Source organism: Zymoseptoria tritici, chromosome 1, assembly GCF_000219625.1.
Source record: "Zymoseptoria tritici IPO323 chromosome 1, whole genome shotgun sequence".
Lineage (NCBI taxonomy): Eukaryota > Fungi > Ascomycota > Dothideomycetes > Mycosphaerellales > Mycosphaerellaceae > Zymoseptoria > Zymoseptoria tritici.
The window spans coordinates 4,201,572-4,213,969 of record NC_018218.1 but is presented as its reverse complement, the minus strand read 5'-3'; the positions used below and the strand labels follow the sequence as shown (position 1 = coordinate 4,213,969).

The window sequence follows — 12,398 nt, the reverse complement described above, 5'->3', positions numbered from 1 at the left end:
GAATGGAACAGGAAAGATGCGACGGGCCTGGGAGTGAAGTGAGGCGAAGTGAGGTGTCATTCACGAGCACTTTATCGGCCGTCTTCAGACAAACGGAATCGTGCTAGCGGCTTTAGAGCTGTGGCCTGAGGCCTCGACGAGAACGATATCTTGGCATTCTCGATTTTCGAACATCTCTAAACAGCAATTTGGCGTTCTCGAACTTCTGCACGACAAACTTACAGAACCCGAAGTCTACTTACAGAACGCGAAGCTTCAGTCTGCGCTCAATCCCAGCGCTTAAATCGATTGATTCTCTCGTTCCCTCACCAACAACACACACAGTGAGTGCCATCACCGAACGCGCCTGCCTCGCACAATCTGACACAACTCCGCAGCAACCTTCAAAATGAAGCACCTCGCGGCATACCTTCTCCTCGGCCTGGGCGGCAACACCTCTCCTTCGGCGGAGGACATCAAGGGCGTTCTCAGCGCTGTCGGTATCGAGGCTGACGAAGAGCGCCTCACTCAGCTCCTTTCTGAGCTTGAGGGCAAGGACATCAACGAGGTATGGAAGATCTGGACTTGAACATCCTTGGAACATTTCTGACATTTTACACAGCTCATCACCGAGGGCTCTGCCAAGCTCGCATCCGTCCCATCTGGTGGTGCTGCTGCACCAGCTGCTGGTGGCGCCGCTGCCGGTGGTGCCGCTGCCACTGAGGCTGCTCCAGAGGCCGCTAAGGAGGAGGAGAAGGAGGAGTCTGACGAGGACATGGGCTTCGGTCTCTTCGACTAAGCGTATCGCGCTCACGATGAGGAGACGCTGGGGTGAAGGGAGGTTCAAAGCAGGAAAACAATTGAGTGGAGGGTGGACGATCCGGATCAAAGGCAATGGGAACACTATTTGCTGTGGGAAGGAACTGCAGACACTATGCTCGAATTGAAACCTGCTCTTCCTGAGCTTGTCACCATCACGTTGCCTGCCATCTCCAATCGTATTTTTTCAGCGGAGGTGAACATGCCACAGATGAACCCTTCACCTACACCAATCAGCCCTGTGAGCTGTACGGGTCTGCTGTAAGAACAACTCTGTGGCACGTGCAGGCTTCTCATCCGAACAGATCATGGTAGAGGTATGCAAGTAACAGGTTCAGAATCCTTTCTCCGAACGATGTGACACTACTTTTACGTTCCGTTACGAAATGCCGCGTGTTTTGACCACTTTGCTCGAAGATCAAGTGCCTTTCCACACATCTCCTCGAGAAGAGGGCAGCATGCATGTTGATCGATCCTCGCGATAATCAGCCCCATTTATATTTCAGCCTGAGGCATCATCGAAAAGTCCAATTCAGTTAGACCATCTTGGCGACGCTCATCCCACATCTGCAAATCTGAACCTCGCTTTCACAAAGTCAGCGACAAATCGATCAACGACACCAGTCTACACATCGCAATCATGGCTGACGACGAATACGTGAGTTCGATTCTTCTGGGCATTATCCTTCCACCCGCTGACATTGTCACAGAACGCTGAGGAGGCCGCCGGTATGCGCACACCCACAATCGAGCGCCCCTTCGCGGACATCGCCATCGGATGAAACCCTGTGGACAGGCCACAAAGGGGCGCAGGAAGATAGGATATCGGCTGACACAATTGTCTCAACAGAGCTCAAGAGAAAGAGAGCGTTCCGCAAGTTTTCGTACCGCGGTATCGACCTGGACGAGTGAGTGGGATACATGCATGGACAATACTGTCGAATGAAAGCACCGCTGACATGCTGCATCAGGCTCTTGGACCTCTCCTCCGAGCAGCTCCGCGATGTCGTCCACGCTCGCGCCCGCCGTCGGTTCAACCGCGGCCTCAAGCGCAAGCCCATGGGCCTGATCAAGAAGCTCCGCAAGGCCAAGCAGGAGGCCAAGCCCAACGAGAAGCCCGACCTCGTCAAGACTCACCTCCGTGACATGATCATCGTCCCAGAGATGATCGGTTCCGTCGTCGGTGTCTACTCCGGCAAGGAATTCAACCAGGTCGAGATCAAGCCCGAGATGGTTGGACATTACCTCGCCGAGTTCTCCATCTCTTAGTACGTCCCCCCAGGATCATCTCGTGCAGATTAAAGGTCTAACACATACAACAGCAAGCCAGTCAAGCACGGTAGACCCGGTATCGGTGCTACCCACTCTTCGCGTTTCATCCCGTTGAAGTAGATTTGGGTTTGGGTGTTCCGAGTGGAGTTTGGGTACAGCATCGTTCATGGCTCGGAGAAGCTGTGACTGCATGCATGACATGATAGTCAAGCAATGAATCAAAACTTTCACGAAACACTTCACGGCACACTTCGCGCCCGAATTCCTTACGTTCGTTTGTCGTGAGCTACCGTTCCGTCTATCGCCTAGTCTGCTACTGATTTGAGAGTGCTCTGTTGACGCTGCTAATGAAGCCCGCCATGTACGGCAATCGGACATTCATGAATATTCACCTGTATTCGCAAATCAACGTTCGCGAGGGATTCAGCAAACTTTTTCCTGGAGCGTCGCAGCGCACGGCACCAGCACAAAACGTGGTCGGGCTTCCCTTTCAATGCTGGTCCCGTCTTCCTTTCGCTTCCTTTTCTCGTCAACGCACTCTTCCGCAAAGAAGCAATCTCTCAGCTCCTAGAAACATGACCAACACTCCCCCTCGCTTTGAAGACGGCGACATTGAGGTTCGGCTGAGCAGCAGCCCGCGCGACATACTCGCTCTTCACAGTCATGCTCTCATCCTTCACTCAAGATGGTTCAACGCGAGTCTCGGTCGCCGCTGGAACGCACAGAATGGGTTGGCCAATCCACCCTTTCGTGTCTACGAGCTACGCTTCGAGAAAGGAAGCGCCATCGGACTCTTGAGCAGACTCGGCAATGACACGACTGATGAGAGCACGGAGCTTCACGTAAGGTCAGACCATCACGTCTCACACGTTGCATCTGAAGAGGAACAACGGCTCAGCGCACGGCGTCTCAGCTACATCGAGGCGCATCGCATGCTATTCAATGCACTCTATTTCGATATGCACGACTTCAGAACTTCGCCTTTCATCGAGTCTCTGGAACAGATTCGACTCTTGGCTGAGGTGTCCAACGCCTATGGCGCCAGCCACATCGTGCGCGGACATATTGAAATGTACATGAGCCTCCACAAGCATGTACACTCCGTCCTGGAGTTCGACTGTGGGATACTCTTCGAGATCGCCCTGGCACTCAGATCGCACGCCGTCTTCGAAATCGCAGCGATAGCAGTCACTGAAAGCGACCGTGTCGTTTTTGCCACACAACGCCCTAGGCTCTCTGAGCTCAACGTGATCAACCTCGTCCTCCGGACACGTTCTGTGCGCTCTGAGCAGCTGCGAGCTTGCGAGACGACAATATCACAGATGCTGAACAAGCCATACCCCGGCGATCATCGACCAAGGCTGGCTGAAAGAGTGTTCGATCAGTGGTTGCGAGAGCAAGTGGCTGCCCAGAAGGGGTCGGCGATGGGACCCAGATACTACGACTTGCACCAGAACATCTCAAGTCTGGCCAAAGGCGATGTTCTACCATGGAATCGCACCTCGTTCACGACCATTCTCCATACGTTCCGCCCAGACGTCAGTTACGACACCATGAGGCAGAGATTCCATGAGCTCGCCATGGATGCCACGGAAATCATCAAGAAGTCGCAAGTCAGTTTCCACATGGAAGTGAGGATTGATGATAGCGATATGCCTTGGGTCCGGTATTGTAGTCACGCAACGTGAGGCCACGCAGACAGAGAGCGGCAGACTGTGGGAAGAACTACTCGTTGTTTTTCAGTCTCCATCACCTCAAGAGCCACCCCGACCATAGTGCGATAGACATGCATACAGGTGTGAAGCACAGGTCCGAGTCGTGGCAGGGTGCGATGCGGAACGTATAGCGGGGATTCTTCCAAACGCTGGTTGCTGGTAGAGCGAAACCCTGAGCCTGAAAGACGGGGCGGAGAGGGCTGGTCGCATGCCGTCGCACACAGTTGAATGAATAGCGTAGAAGACCTGTTTACAACGCTTGCAACTTGCCGCAGAATTATGAAGCTCCATCTCCCACCCGAACTGCCCTCGCACCATCACCATTCGCCAACCCAGCGCCAGCGGTAATATCTGGATGACCCGTGCCCTTTCTCCTCGTCGAGGCGCCACCCGGCTTCTTTCGCTGTGTGACCTCTTTGATGTTCCCGTTGCCGTTACTCCGTACTTGACCCGACTCAGCGTCCATGTCTTGATCGTCCACTTCCCCCTCACCCTCCTCCACCTCGTCCGCCATCTCCGAGTCCGCGACGTCCGCTCCCGCTGCATTCGCTGCAGCGAACTGCTGTAACACCTCCTGATTGTGCGCCCATAATCTGCATTCGTCGAGTTCGTTGACATCCCGAGGACGGCTGCGCAACCACTTCATGCGAGGACCCGTCTTGGCGATCTCGCTGACGCGAAAGCCGTAGATTCGTGGTTCGTAGATGCTACCTAGGCCAAGTCCGGGTGCGAGGTTCTTGGGTGTCACGCCGTTGATCGAGTCGGGCTGTTTAGGGAGCGGTTGTGCTTCCAGAGGAGGTGGTGGGACGCCAGGCTGTTGTGATGTTAGGGATGAGGAAAGCGAGGATCGGCCGTTCTTGTCCGAACTGCCCGGCAGAGGAGATGCGGAGGCGTCAAGAGACGATGGAGGCTTTTGGCCGCCGACGTCGAGTTCGGGAAAGGTCATGAAGAACAGACAGCCGAATGTGGTCCCGAAGAAGGCTCCGTCCACAGTTTGGAAGCGGCTGTTTGGCGGACTGTAGACATCCAGACAGCTCGGACAGAACAGCTTGACTGTCTCCTGTCCGGGAATATCTGAGCAGCCCACCGGTAGTACTTTCGCGCCATGGCAATGTACGCGCGGACAGTGGCCGAAGTGGCCGAGCTCGTACTTCTCTGCCATCTGCTGTATGCCCGGCCGACTCGTGATGAAGCGTTGATGTATGAGACCGTAGAGCATCTCTGCGGAGCTCTCAATCATGCTCAAGTCGCTGGCCATGCGCAGATGTCTTCTTTCTGCCGCAGCTGCGGCCGCGTCTGCTGCTCTTCGATAGCTCCCTCTGCCGAGTCCATCAATACCATCATGCATCTCGTCTTCATCCTCGTCGTCATCCTCTTCTTCTTCTTCCTCCTCATCGCTGGCGTCTTCCGGCTCCACATCGAGTATCATTTCCAACGCCTCTTTATACATCGGCACCTGGCTCTGCAGGCCCGTCAAATTGAAGTCATCCTCAATGAAATCTTCCGACACCTCCGCAAAATACTCGTGGCCAACTAGTGAGCAGAACGCCGATATCCATGACTCCGGGGCTTGCGATGAGGACGACATGCTGTCAAGATCAGCGAGCGAGACCTGGTGGATGTGGCACGCTTTTTCGAACGCTGCGCTCAGTCTGCGCTCGTGAGAAGACTCCTGCAGTGGCTGTGTGTCGGATAGCTGCGATGGCGGTCTCTCAGCAGCGGAGGAGAGCGTGTCGCTTGTGCGAACAGCGTCGAGGTTGTGAGGCTGAGCCAGTGTCGCAGCGGACTAGTCGCGTTGGAGGAACGATTCGCGCAAAACCCGCCAGCCGTGTCGACAGCTATGGTAGATGTTTCCCTCTGTTTCTCGGTGCGTGGTGCCACAAGTGTGAATTCGACTTCCTTTCTCTTGTCTAGGCGGTCTCACTGGTCGGACCGCTGCATGCTATTTTCCTGCCCCGGTAATCCAGCCCAAAGTCTGGCAGATTTCCAGCTTCACTTGTCGCTCTCTTTTCGTGTCGAAATATATCACAAGTGGGTCGGGATGTAGTGTAGGTCACGCTTGTTTCGTGATGCAGCGTGTCGATGGACGCAATGCAAGTGAAGTGTGGTTGTGCCTTGACGCATCTGGATTTGGAGGGGCTCTTCTCCGGCAGATCTAAGGAACCTTGGAAGGGCGCATGGAAGTGGTGGGCGGTGGCATGGCTTTGGGATGGCGCAAGCTTCACTCAGCTTAAGGTAAGCAACAGCCACACATTACGATTCATGGGTATATACATATGCAAGGAGGGAGGTAGGCTTCTCATCCTTGCCGCTCAAAGAGCTCGTTCAGAATATTAGTCAGTCCTTCATCGCCAGGGAAGCCATCCATACTGTGTGACATCTCATGGCCGCCATTCATGCTTTCCAATGCCTGATAACCACCTGCTGCCTCGAACAGACTGGTCAGATCGGCGGCCATGTTCTCGGGACTGCTGCTCGCCGCCGCGATGGACCCCCACTGATTGCGCTGTTGCGGTACACCGTTGAACAACGACATCTCGTCGACGTTGTGACCGGCAAGCCCTGCCATTGCAACAGCTGCAGAGCGACTCGGATCAAGGTCATCTCTCGACGAGCGCATCGGGCCCATGGCGAGAGCGTTCTCCTTCACTACCAAGCCCAGTCTCGGTCCAACCTCTTTCAGCACGCGAATTGTCTTCCATAACCTCTTCGATATCCACGAGCCCTTTGAGAAACCTCGCACCAGCTCAAGCGCCATGTAAAATTCCTCGCGCACGCTCTCACCGAACAGCGCTGGTGTATGGCTGACCGCAAGGAACAGTACAGCCAGAGCTGATGTCAAGAACGCGTTGAAGGTCATCTGCTGGCTGCTGTATAGATCAGTGGTCTGATTGACGTGTGTGAGCACGCGGACAGTGTCTTTGGCGACGTCCACCACAGTCTGTGCGCGCTCTCGGTGGCTCATAATCGACGTCGCCGAATGTAAGATGGGTCGGTATATCAGGATTCGCATCTGATTTGCTCGGATGTAAAGGAGAATCCGTAATCGATGAGCTGCGCGAGATGACGCTCCACCTGTAGGCGTAGCGACGCTTCCGTTTTGTAACTGTGAGGGATGCTCGTAACGCAGATGAGCGGGGATTTGGCGGTGCCATTGTACGACCTGATAATCGAGATACTCCATATTGTCCGTATCAATGGGCGCCCCACCTCGCGAAGGCGACGAAGGCGACGCAACAGATCGCCACACTTTGCTGCTGAGCGCTGAATACTGGATCATCGCGCTTAGATAGGGCGAACGGTCTTCCGGCTTAGGGAGTCTTGGGCTGATGTCGGAGTCCTGCATGGCAAAGGGCATGCCGGTCCCAAAGCTCCAGCGGCGATCCAGCACGTAGATCGCCCAGAAAAGCAGAATGATTTCCGACTTTTCTGCATCGTCCTGCATGGCGTCGTATGTTTCTCTCCGATGAAGCCCGAGCTCAAGGCATTGACGTGCAGTGATGCCAATGATACGCCATGAGGCGCCTTCGTTGTCTCGGTGAAATTCATACATCGCCTGTGAATGTCAGCAATGTCAAGAACCTTTCAGGACAACCAAGACTCACCGCCATCACGAGAATTCGGATAGCATTCACGCCGCAATTGCCCAGCATCAGATTCTCCACTGCAGGCTGCACGACCTCGAAGAGCCTCTGTCCAAGATCACTCCGTCCAGACGCTTCCGTCGTCAATGCCGTAGCCAGTACAAGCTTGAGAATGTTAGTCTCTTCATCGTCAATTGCGTCCGCGCCTGGCATTCCTTGCTGCATAAGCCCTGTTCGATGAGCCGCCTCCATGAAGCGGTACAGCTTCGTGGCATGGTCCAGAACTTTATTAATATCAATGACAGGATACATTAAGCCCATCTCGTCTTCGAAGACTCGACATAGGCGCAGCGCCTCTTCCTGGGGTATGCTCCATAGTGGATCTTTGCTCTGGTGCGTAGTGGGGAGCAACTGCCCACTCGATCGAGGTGGCTCCGGACTGGCTTCTGTAGTTCCTGTTCCCGCACCACCACTACCACTGACGTCCTCTTCGCTTTGACTTGTGATTCCCATCGTCTCGAGGCTGTTCTTAGCGACTCCAATGTTGAACGCCGAACTCGTGGGTCCTCGAAATGTCGGCTGATTGCTCTGTGAATGGCTCTTACGTCTGGTGCTACGCGGCGACATCGACATGTTTGCTGCTCCTGGCGAAGCATGCATGCCAGAGACGGACATCGACCCGCGGTGGGAGTGCGAGGAATAGTTTCCCGACTGTAGAGAAGGATCGATCGGTGTCATCTGCTGCTGCGGCATTTGCTGTCCCATTGCCACACCACCACTCATCTGCGCACGCATGGCGTTCATTGTATCCCATAACGAATTGACCTGCTCTTGCAACATGGAAATCTGTGAGGTCATTTCCTTATATTCCTGCGAGTCCTTGAAGCCCGCGCAGCAATTCGGTGCATACACGCACTCGAGATTGAGGTTTCCGCATCGCTGACACGGAGTTTGTCCATTGCACTTGATCTTGCGACGCTTGCACTCGTTACAGGCAATCGAGACATATCGATTCCGGCGAGCTCGTTGTTGCGACTGCGACTGGCCGTCGTCGGCTTTCCTCTTCAGCCCGTTCGATCCGCTGTCGTCTTGATCCGGCGAATCCTGCAGCTGACGAGCCATCTGCTGCGCCGCCATGTTCGCGATTGACGCGGCATCGAGCGACATGGAGGGCGGTCTTGAAGGCGGAATGAATCCGTCACGAATCGTCGAGGCCGATCTGCTTTGACTTCGAGCACGCGGGGAAGCTTGTTGGTGGGCCGTTGGTGGAAAGTTGCTAGTGGGGATCGAATCACGTGGATGAACAAATACCAGACGTGCTGGAGAGAACATTTGAGAGGTTGAGTCTGACATCTTGGTCTTGCTACAGTCTGATGTCTGATTCTCGCTGCATGCTGTCGCAGCGAGACCAAGTACGCATGATCCGACCTCCGCCCAAACCTGGACAATATCTGTTCCAGCAGCCGAGCTGACTTTCGCCGACAGACAAGAGTGCGACATCCTATCGAAGTACGCGTGACCCTCGCGTACAACTTGGTCCTCCTGACAAATAGGTACGGCGTGCGACAGCACTGCCAGCAGATCGATTGTGTCGTTTCGGCAGTCCGCGGAGAGCGGATCTGTGCCACAGTTCCGTATCATTGTCGGGTAATCGTGTCCTTGATCGGTCGAGCCGAGTGCAGAGGAACTTGGGCTCAATTTCGTTGTGCCTCAATCCAAGTTTCCAGGCAGGCTCCCATCCACTATCATGATGCCGACGCCTCGGATTGCCCGCCTTGTTGTTGTCCCAGGAGCACTTTCTGCCTCAGCACTTCCTCGACTACCCGCAAATTGTTCGCCTTGCCATTCACAATGCTCTCCAGGTCCTTGATGTTTTTTCCTAGCTCCTCGATCTTCCCCTCGTAAAACTTTTGTGCGTCCTTTGTGCTCTTCTCCACGTAGAAACCGGTGCCCACGTCGACTAACACATTCTCGGGATCTGCGAGCTTGCCGGGTACGTACAGCGATGAAGTCAATGGGACGAGGAGTGGTTTGTCTGGCTGAAGGTTAGTACATGAAACCGTGCGTCTTGGCGTCCTTGTTGGTGAAGCCGCACCTTTGACACTATTCGCGACGCCAGTCTTGATACTCGCGATACAGTCGCGGAACTTTTGTTGAGCTGTCCGTAGGTTTTGGTACGAGTTCGTCAAGTGTTGGACTTCATCGTCCAGCTGTTTCTTTACTTGCGAAAGCTGTTGTGTGGACAGGGTCGCAAGATCGACTGTATGTTACATTAGCTCCCGGCAGCATCAAGATTTTCTCCTATGTGCTTACTCTGCTGTCCTTGTCCTCCGGCAGACATATCGGCGATGTATATATCTTGCCCTCATCAGAAGTGAAACAGAGTTGCCGTCAACACAAGGGCGGAATTTGAACGCTCCCGCCGTCTTATCGATAGGTGACTAAGCCCATATTTTGAATCCCGTCCGTGGACCGAACATCTCTACCAAAGGGACAGTGATTGTGAGGACGCCTGTATAGCATTGTCTGCTAACTTATCTTTACGGCTACCTGCCATGCCCTTTTAGCGTACCGGCACACGTCTCTGCACTCGTTTCTCCACGCTTACTAGCGTGTTCCGCCGACTAACAACTACGACTACCTAGCATGTCCTGTCAGCGTACACGTACCCGACCTGTACCCGTACCTGCACGCTCAACAGCCTCTATTGCCAACTTTACGTGTACGCTTAATAGCATGTCTTGCCAACTTGACGACACGCTTGACAGCATGCCTTGCCAACTCAACTATACGCGAAGTGGCATGCATGTCCTGCCAGTGAATCTGTACGCCTCATACTTTGTACTCGTATCATACCTCCCGGAGAAATTGCGTGGACCTCACCACTGTTCGCAACGACATGTAGCTATGCAGTGACCACGGAGTCGAGAGTCGCATACTGATACCCTCACGGTGATCATGTTTACCTTATCACATGGGTTCATCAAGATGGTACCACCCAGTTGAACGGGGAATGATGTCAGTGTGAAGAACGCAATAACTTTTATTGACTGTCTAAGTAGACACCAATCTGTCTGTCCGACGAACGCGAAAAATCCATGCAACGAGTCAATCAACCACGACAGACAGTCAAGTCATGCGCAGGAGACATCAGATGCAATCCATAACCGAAAAGCCGCAGTAGGAAATCTTGGAATGGCGAAAGGCCTGGGCGACAAGGCGCCTGTTGCGCTCCGAAAGCAGAATCCGAAAGAGAAAGAAAGTTTTCCACCACCAGCGTCCTGTTGACGCATATTTCTGTTGCTGTGTCGTTCATGTCGGTGATAGGAAGACCTTAGCCGAAAGGGTGCTGACACCTGCGGACATCTAATCCGAGGTGCTACCTCCCTCGCTGGCCAGTGCCTTCTGCTTCCAGAACTCGACCTGAGCCTTGAGATCAGCGATCTCAGCCTCAAGCTCATCTTTCTCCATGACCTTCTTGGCTCGCGACTTTCGAGCGGCAGCAGTGTTTCGTGCACGCTTGAGAGCCACAGGGTCAGCCTCGTCGACAACGATAGGTGGCAACGGCTTGTCACGCTTGCGAGCGTTCACACCGGCGACGTCCGAGTGCCTTGCAGCAGGGCTGAAGGTTGGTGACGCCTGTGTTGAGCTGCGCTTGCGAGGAATGCCTTCGCCGCCAGGGTGTACGATGACGTGGTTTGATGAGGTGCGCTCCATGGAAGGCATAACATCGGACTCCTCGGGGAACAGGGAGAACCAGGAGTTGTCGGCAGCCATGCTGTCGGTGAAGAGGGGTGAAGTTTCGTAGTCATCCGGGGTATCAAGGAGAGTAGATCCAGGAGTCGTCAGGTTTGTAAAAGACGTAGACGGAGGAACGGAGTCGTTGAGCAAATCCTTTGGAGAAATGGTGCCAGCGTTGACGATGCTGTCGTCAAGAGAGCCGAAACTGTTTCCCGCGGGCATGAGCTCAAAGTCGTCGAAGCCGCCTGCATACTGGAACAATTCGGCGTCCCCAGCAGCGCTGAGGTCGCCGAAGGTGCCATCATAGGCAACGTTGGCTGGATGCATGGTCAGAGATGATGGCGAGGAAGATGATGAGGATGTTGTAGTACCTGAGCCACCCATTGCGAATGCTGTAATATCTGTTACTTGCTGGAACTGGTTCTGTGCCAGATTGCCGGTAGAGTTGTTGGAGTGGAAGAGTGGAACTGGAGGGCGAGTAGACCGGTCGAGGATAGATTCGTGCTTCTGTTGAGTGGAGTCGTGTTGTCCGTTCGGGTAGAACGCCGGCGCCTGGGAGGCGAGGTTAAACGTAGGAAGCAGAGTCGAAGCGTGCGATGGCGCGCGACGAGGAGGGGCCGGTGGGAGGGTCGGCGTATGTTGGAAGAGCTCGAAGTCTTGTGAGAACACAGGTTGGGGCGTATGCCGTGGTGAAACTGGTGGTGGAAGCCATGTTTGCTGTTGTGAAGCCGTCGTGGACGGTTGGAGGGTTTTCACGGAGTGGTCGTTGGATTGACGAAGCACGTTGTGGTGAAGGTCCGAGGACCGTTCGAAAGTGGAGTGGAAGTGGTTGGTGGGTTGTTGGGATATGGTGGGCGACGTCGCGGGGGAGGAATCAGGAGGCAGCCATGTTTAACTGTCTCGTGATTATGGTATGGTTTCTGTGTACTGAGGTTGATGCAAAAGGGATCGAGAACCGCGGGGGTTGACTGCCTTAAGTTATCAGCGAAAATCAGAGTGCCTTGGCCTTGCCCTGGGTCACTTGGTGAGTCACATAAAATGGCGCTAACGGACGGGAAACATAGCCGTAACCCAAACTCGCAGCCCTGTCCTTCATCCGCGGCTTTGACCGGTGAACACAAGCACAATCTACATCTCGCTTCTTGACTGCCTACGCCTTGTGCTCTCTCGACAACACGACCTTGCCCATATTGTGATGAACTTTTCGCATATTCACAGCGCAAACATGTCGACCTCGAGGCCATGAAGAGTAAGTGCGCCTTCCAGTCTTACATGCAGGGCCGACCAC

The 12,398-nt window shown here is 54.3% G+C and overlaps 6 protein-coding genes across 6 annotated transcripts; 2 read left to right on the top strand and 4 right to left on the bottom strand.

The window, feature by feature from the left end:
* Positions 1-210: 210 nt before the first annotated feature.
* Positions 211-1,061, top strand: MYCGRDRAFT_102737 (60S acidic ribosomal protein P2; the record flags this gene model as incomplete). The annotated part of the gene is made up of 3 exons (XM_003857091.1): positions 211-323; positions 378-547; positions 602-1,061. 2 exons carry the CDS (start codon positions 389-391, stop codon positions 776-778), a joined length of 336 nt encoding a protein of 111 aa, XP_003857139.1.
* A 580-nt stretch (positions 1,062-1,641) lies between these two features.
* Positions 1,642-2,190, top strand: MYCGRDRAFT_31968 (40S ribosomal protein S15; the record flags this gene model as incomplete). The annotated part of the gene is made up of 3 exons (XM_003857092.1): positions 1,642-1,706; positions 1,770-2,066; positions 2,121-2,190. Coding segments are annotated over 3 exons (432 nt in total), but the record flags the coding sequence as incomplete, so codon positions are not given.
* Positions 2,191-4,062: 1,872 nt separating this feature from the next.
* On the bottom strand, positions 4,063-5,373 carry MYCGRDRAFT_32585 (uncharacterized protein; the record flags this gene model as incomplete). Its single annotated transcript, XM_003856494.1, has 1 exon — positions 4,063-5,373. The coding sequence occupies one exon, from the start codon at positions 5,371-5,373 to the stop codon at positions 4,063-4,065; it is 1,311 nt and encodes a 436-aa protein (XP_003856542.1).
* Positions 5,374-6,084: 711 nt separating this feature from the next.
* Positions 6,085-8,491, bottom strand: MYCGRDRAFT_34788 (fungal transcriptional regulatory protein; the record flags this gene model as incomplete). Its single annotated transcript, XM_003856493.1, has 3 exons — positions 6,085-7,341; positions 7,391-7,967; positions 8,082-8,491. The coding sequence occupies 3 exons, from the start codon at positions 8,489-8,491 to the stop codon at positions 6,085-6,087; spliced, it is 2,244 nt and encodes a 747-aa protein (XP_003856541.1).
* A 623-nt stretch (positions 8,492-9,114) lies between these two features.
* On the bottom strand, positions 9,115-9,926 carry MYCGRDRAFT_84039 (uncharacterized protein; the record flags this gene model as incomplete). Its single annotated transcript, XM_003856492.1, has 2 exons — positions 9,115-9,629; positions 9,920-9,926. The coding sequence occupies 2 exons, from the start codon at positions 9,924-9,926 to the stop codon at positions 9,115-9,117; spliced, it is 522 nt and encodes a 173-aa protein (XP_003856540.1).
* Positions 9,927-10,392: 466 nt separating this feature from the next.
* Positions 10,393-12,034, bottom strand: MYCGRDRAFT_102725 (uncharacterized protein; the record flags this gene model as incomplete). The annotated part of the gene is made up of 2 exons (XM_003856491.1): positions 10,393-11,427; positions 11,482-12,034. The coding sequence occupies 2 exons, from the start codon at positions 11,492-11,494 to the stop codon at positions 10,736-10,738; spliced, it is 705 nt and encodes a 234-aa protein (XP_003856539.1).
* Positions 12,035-12,398: the final 364 nt, after the last annotated feature.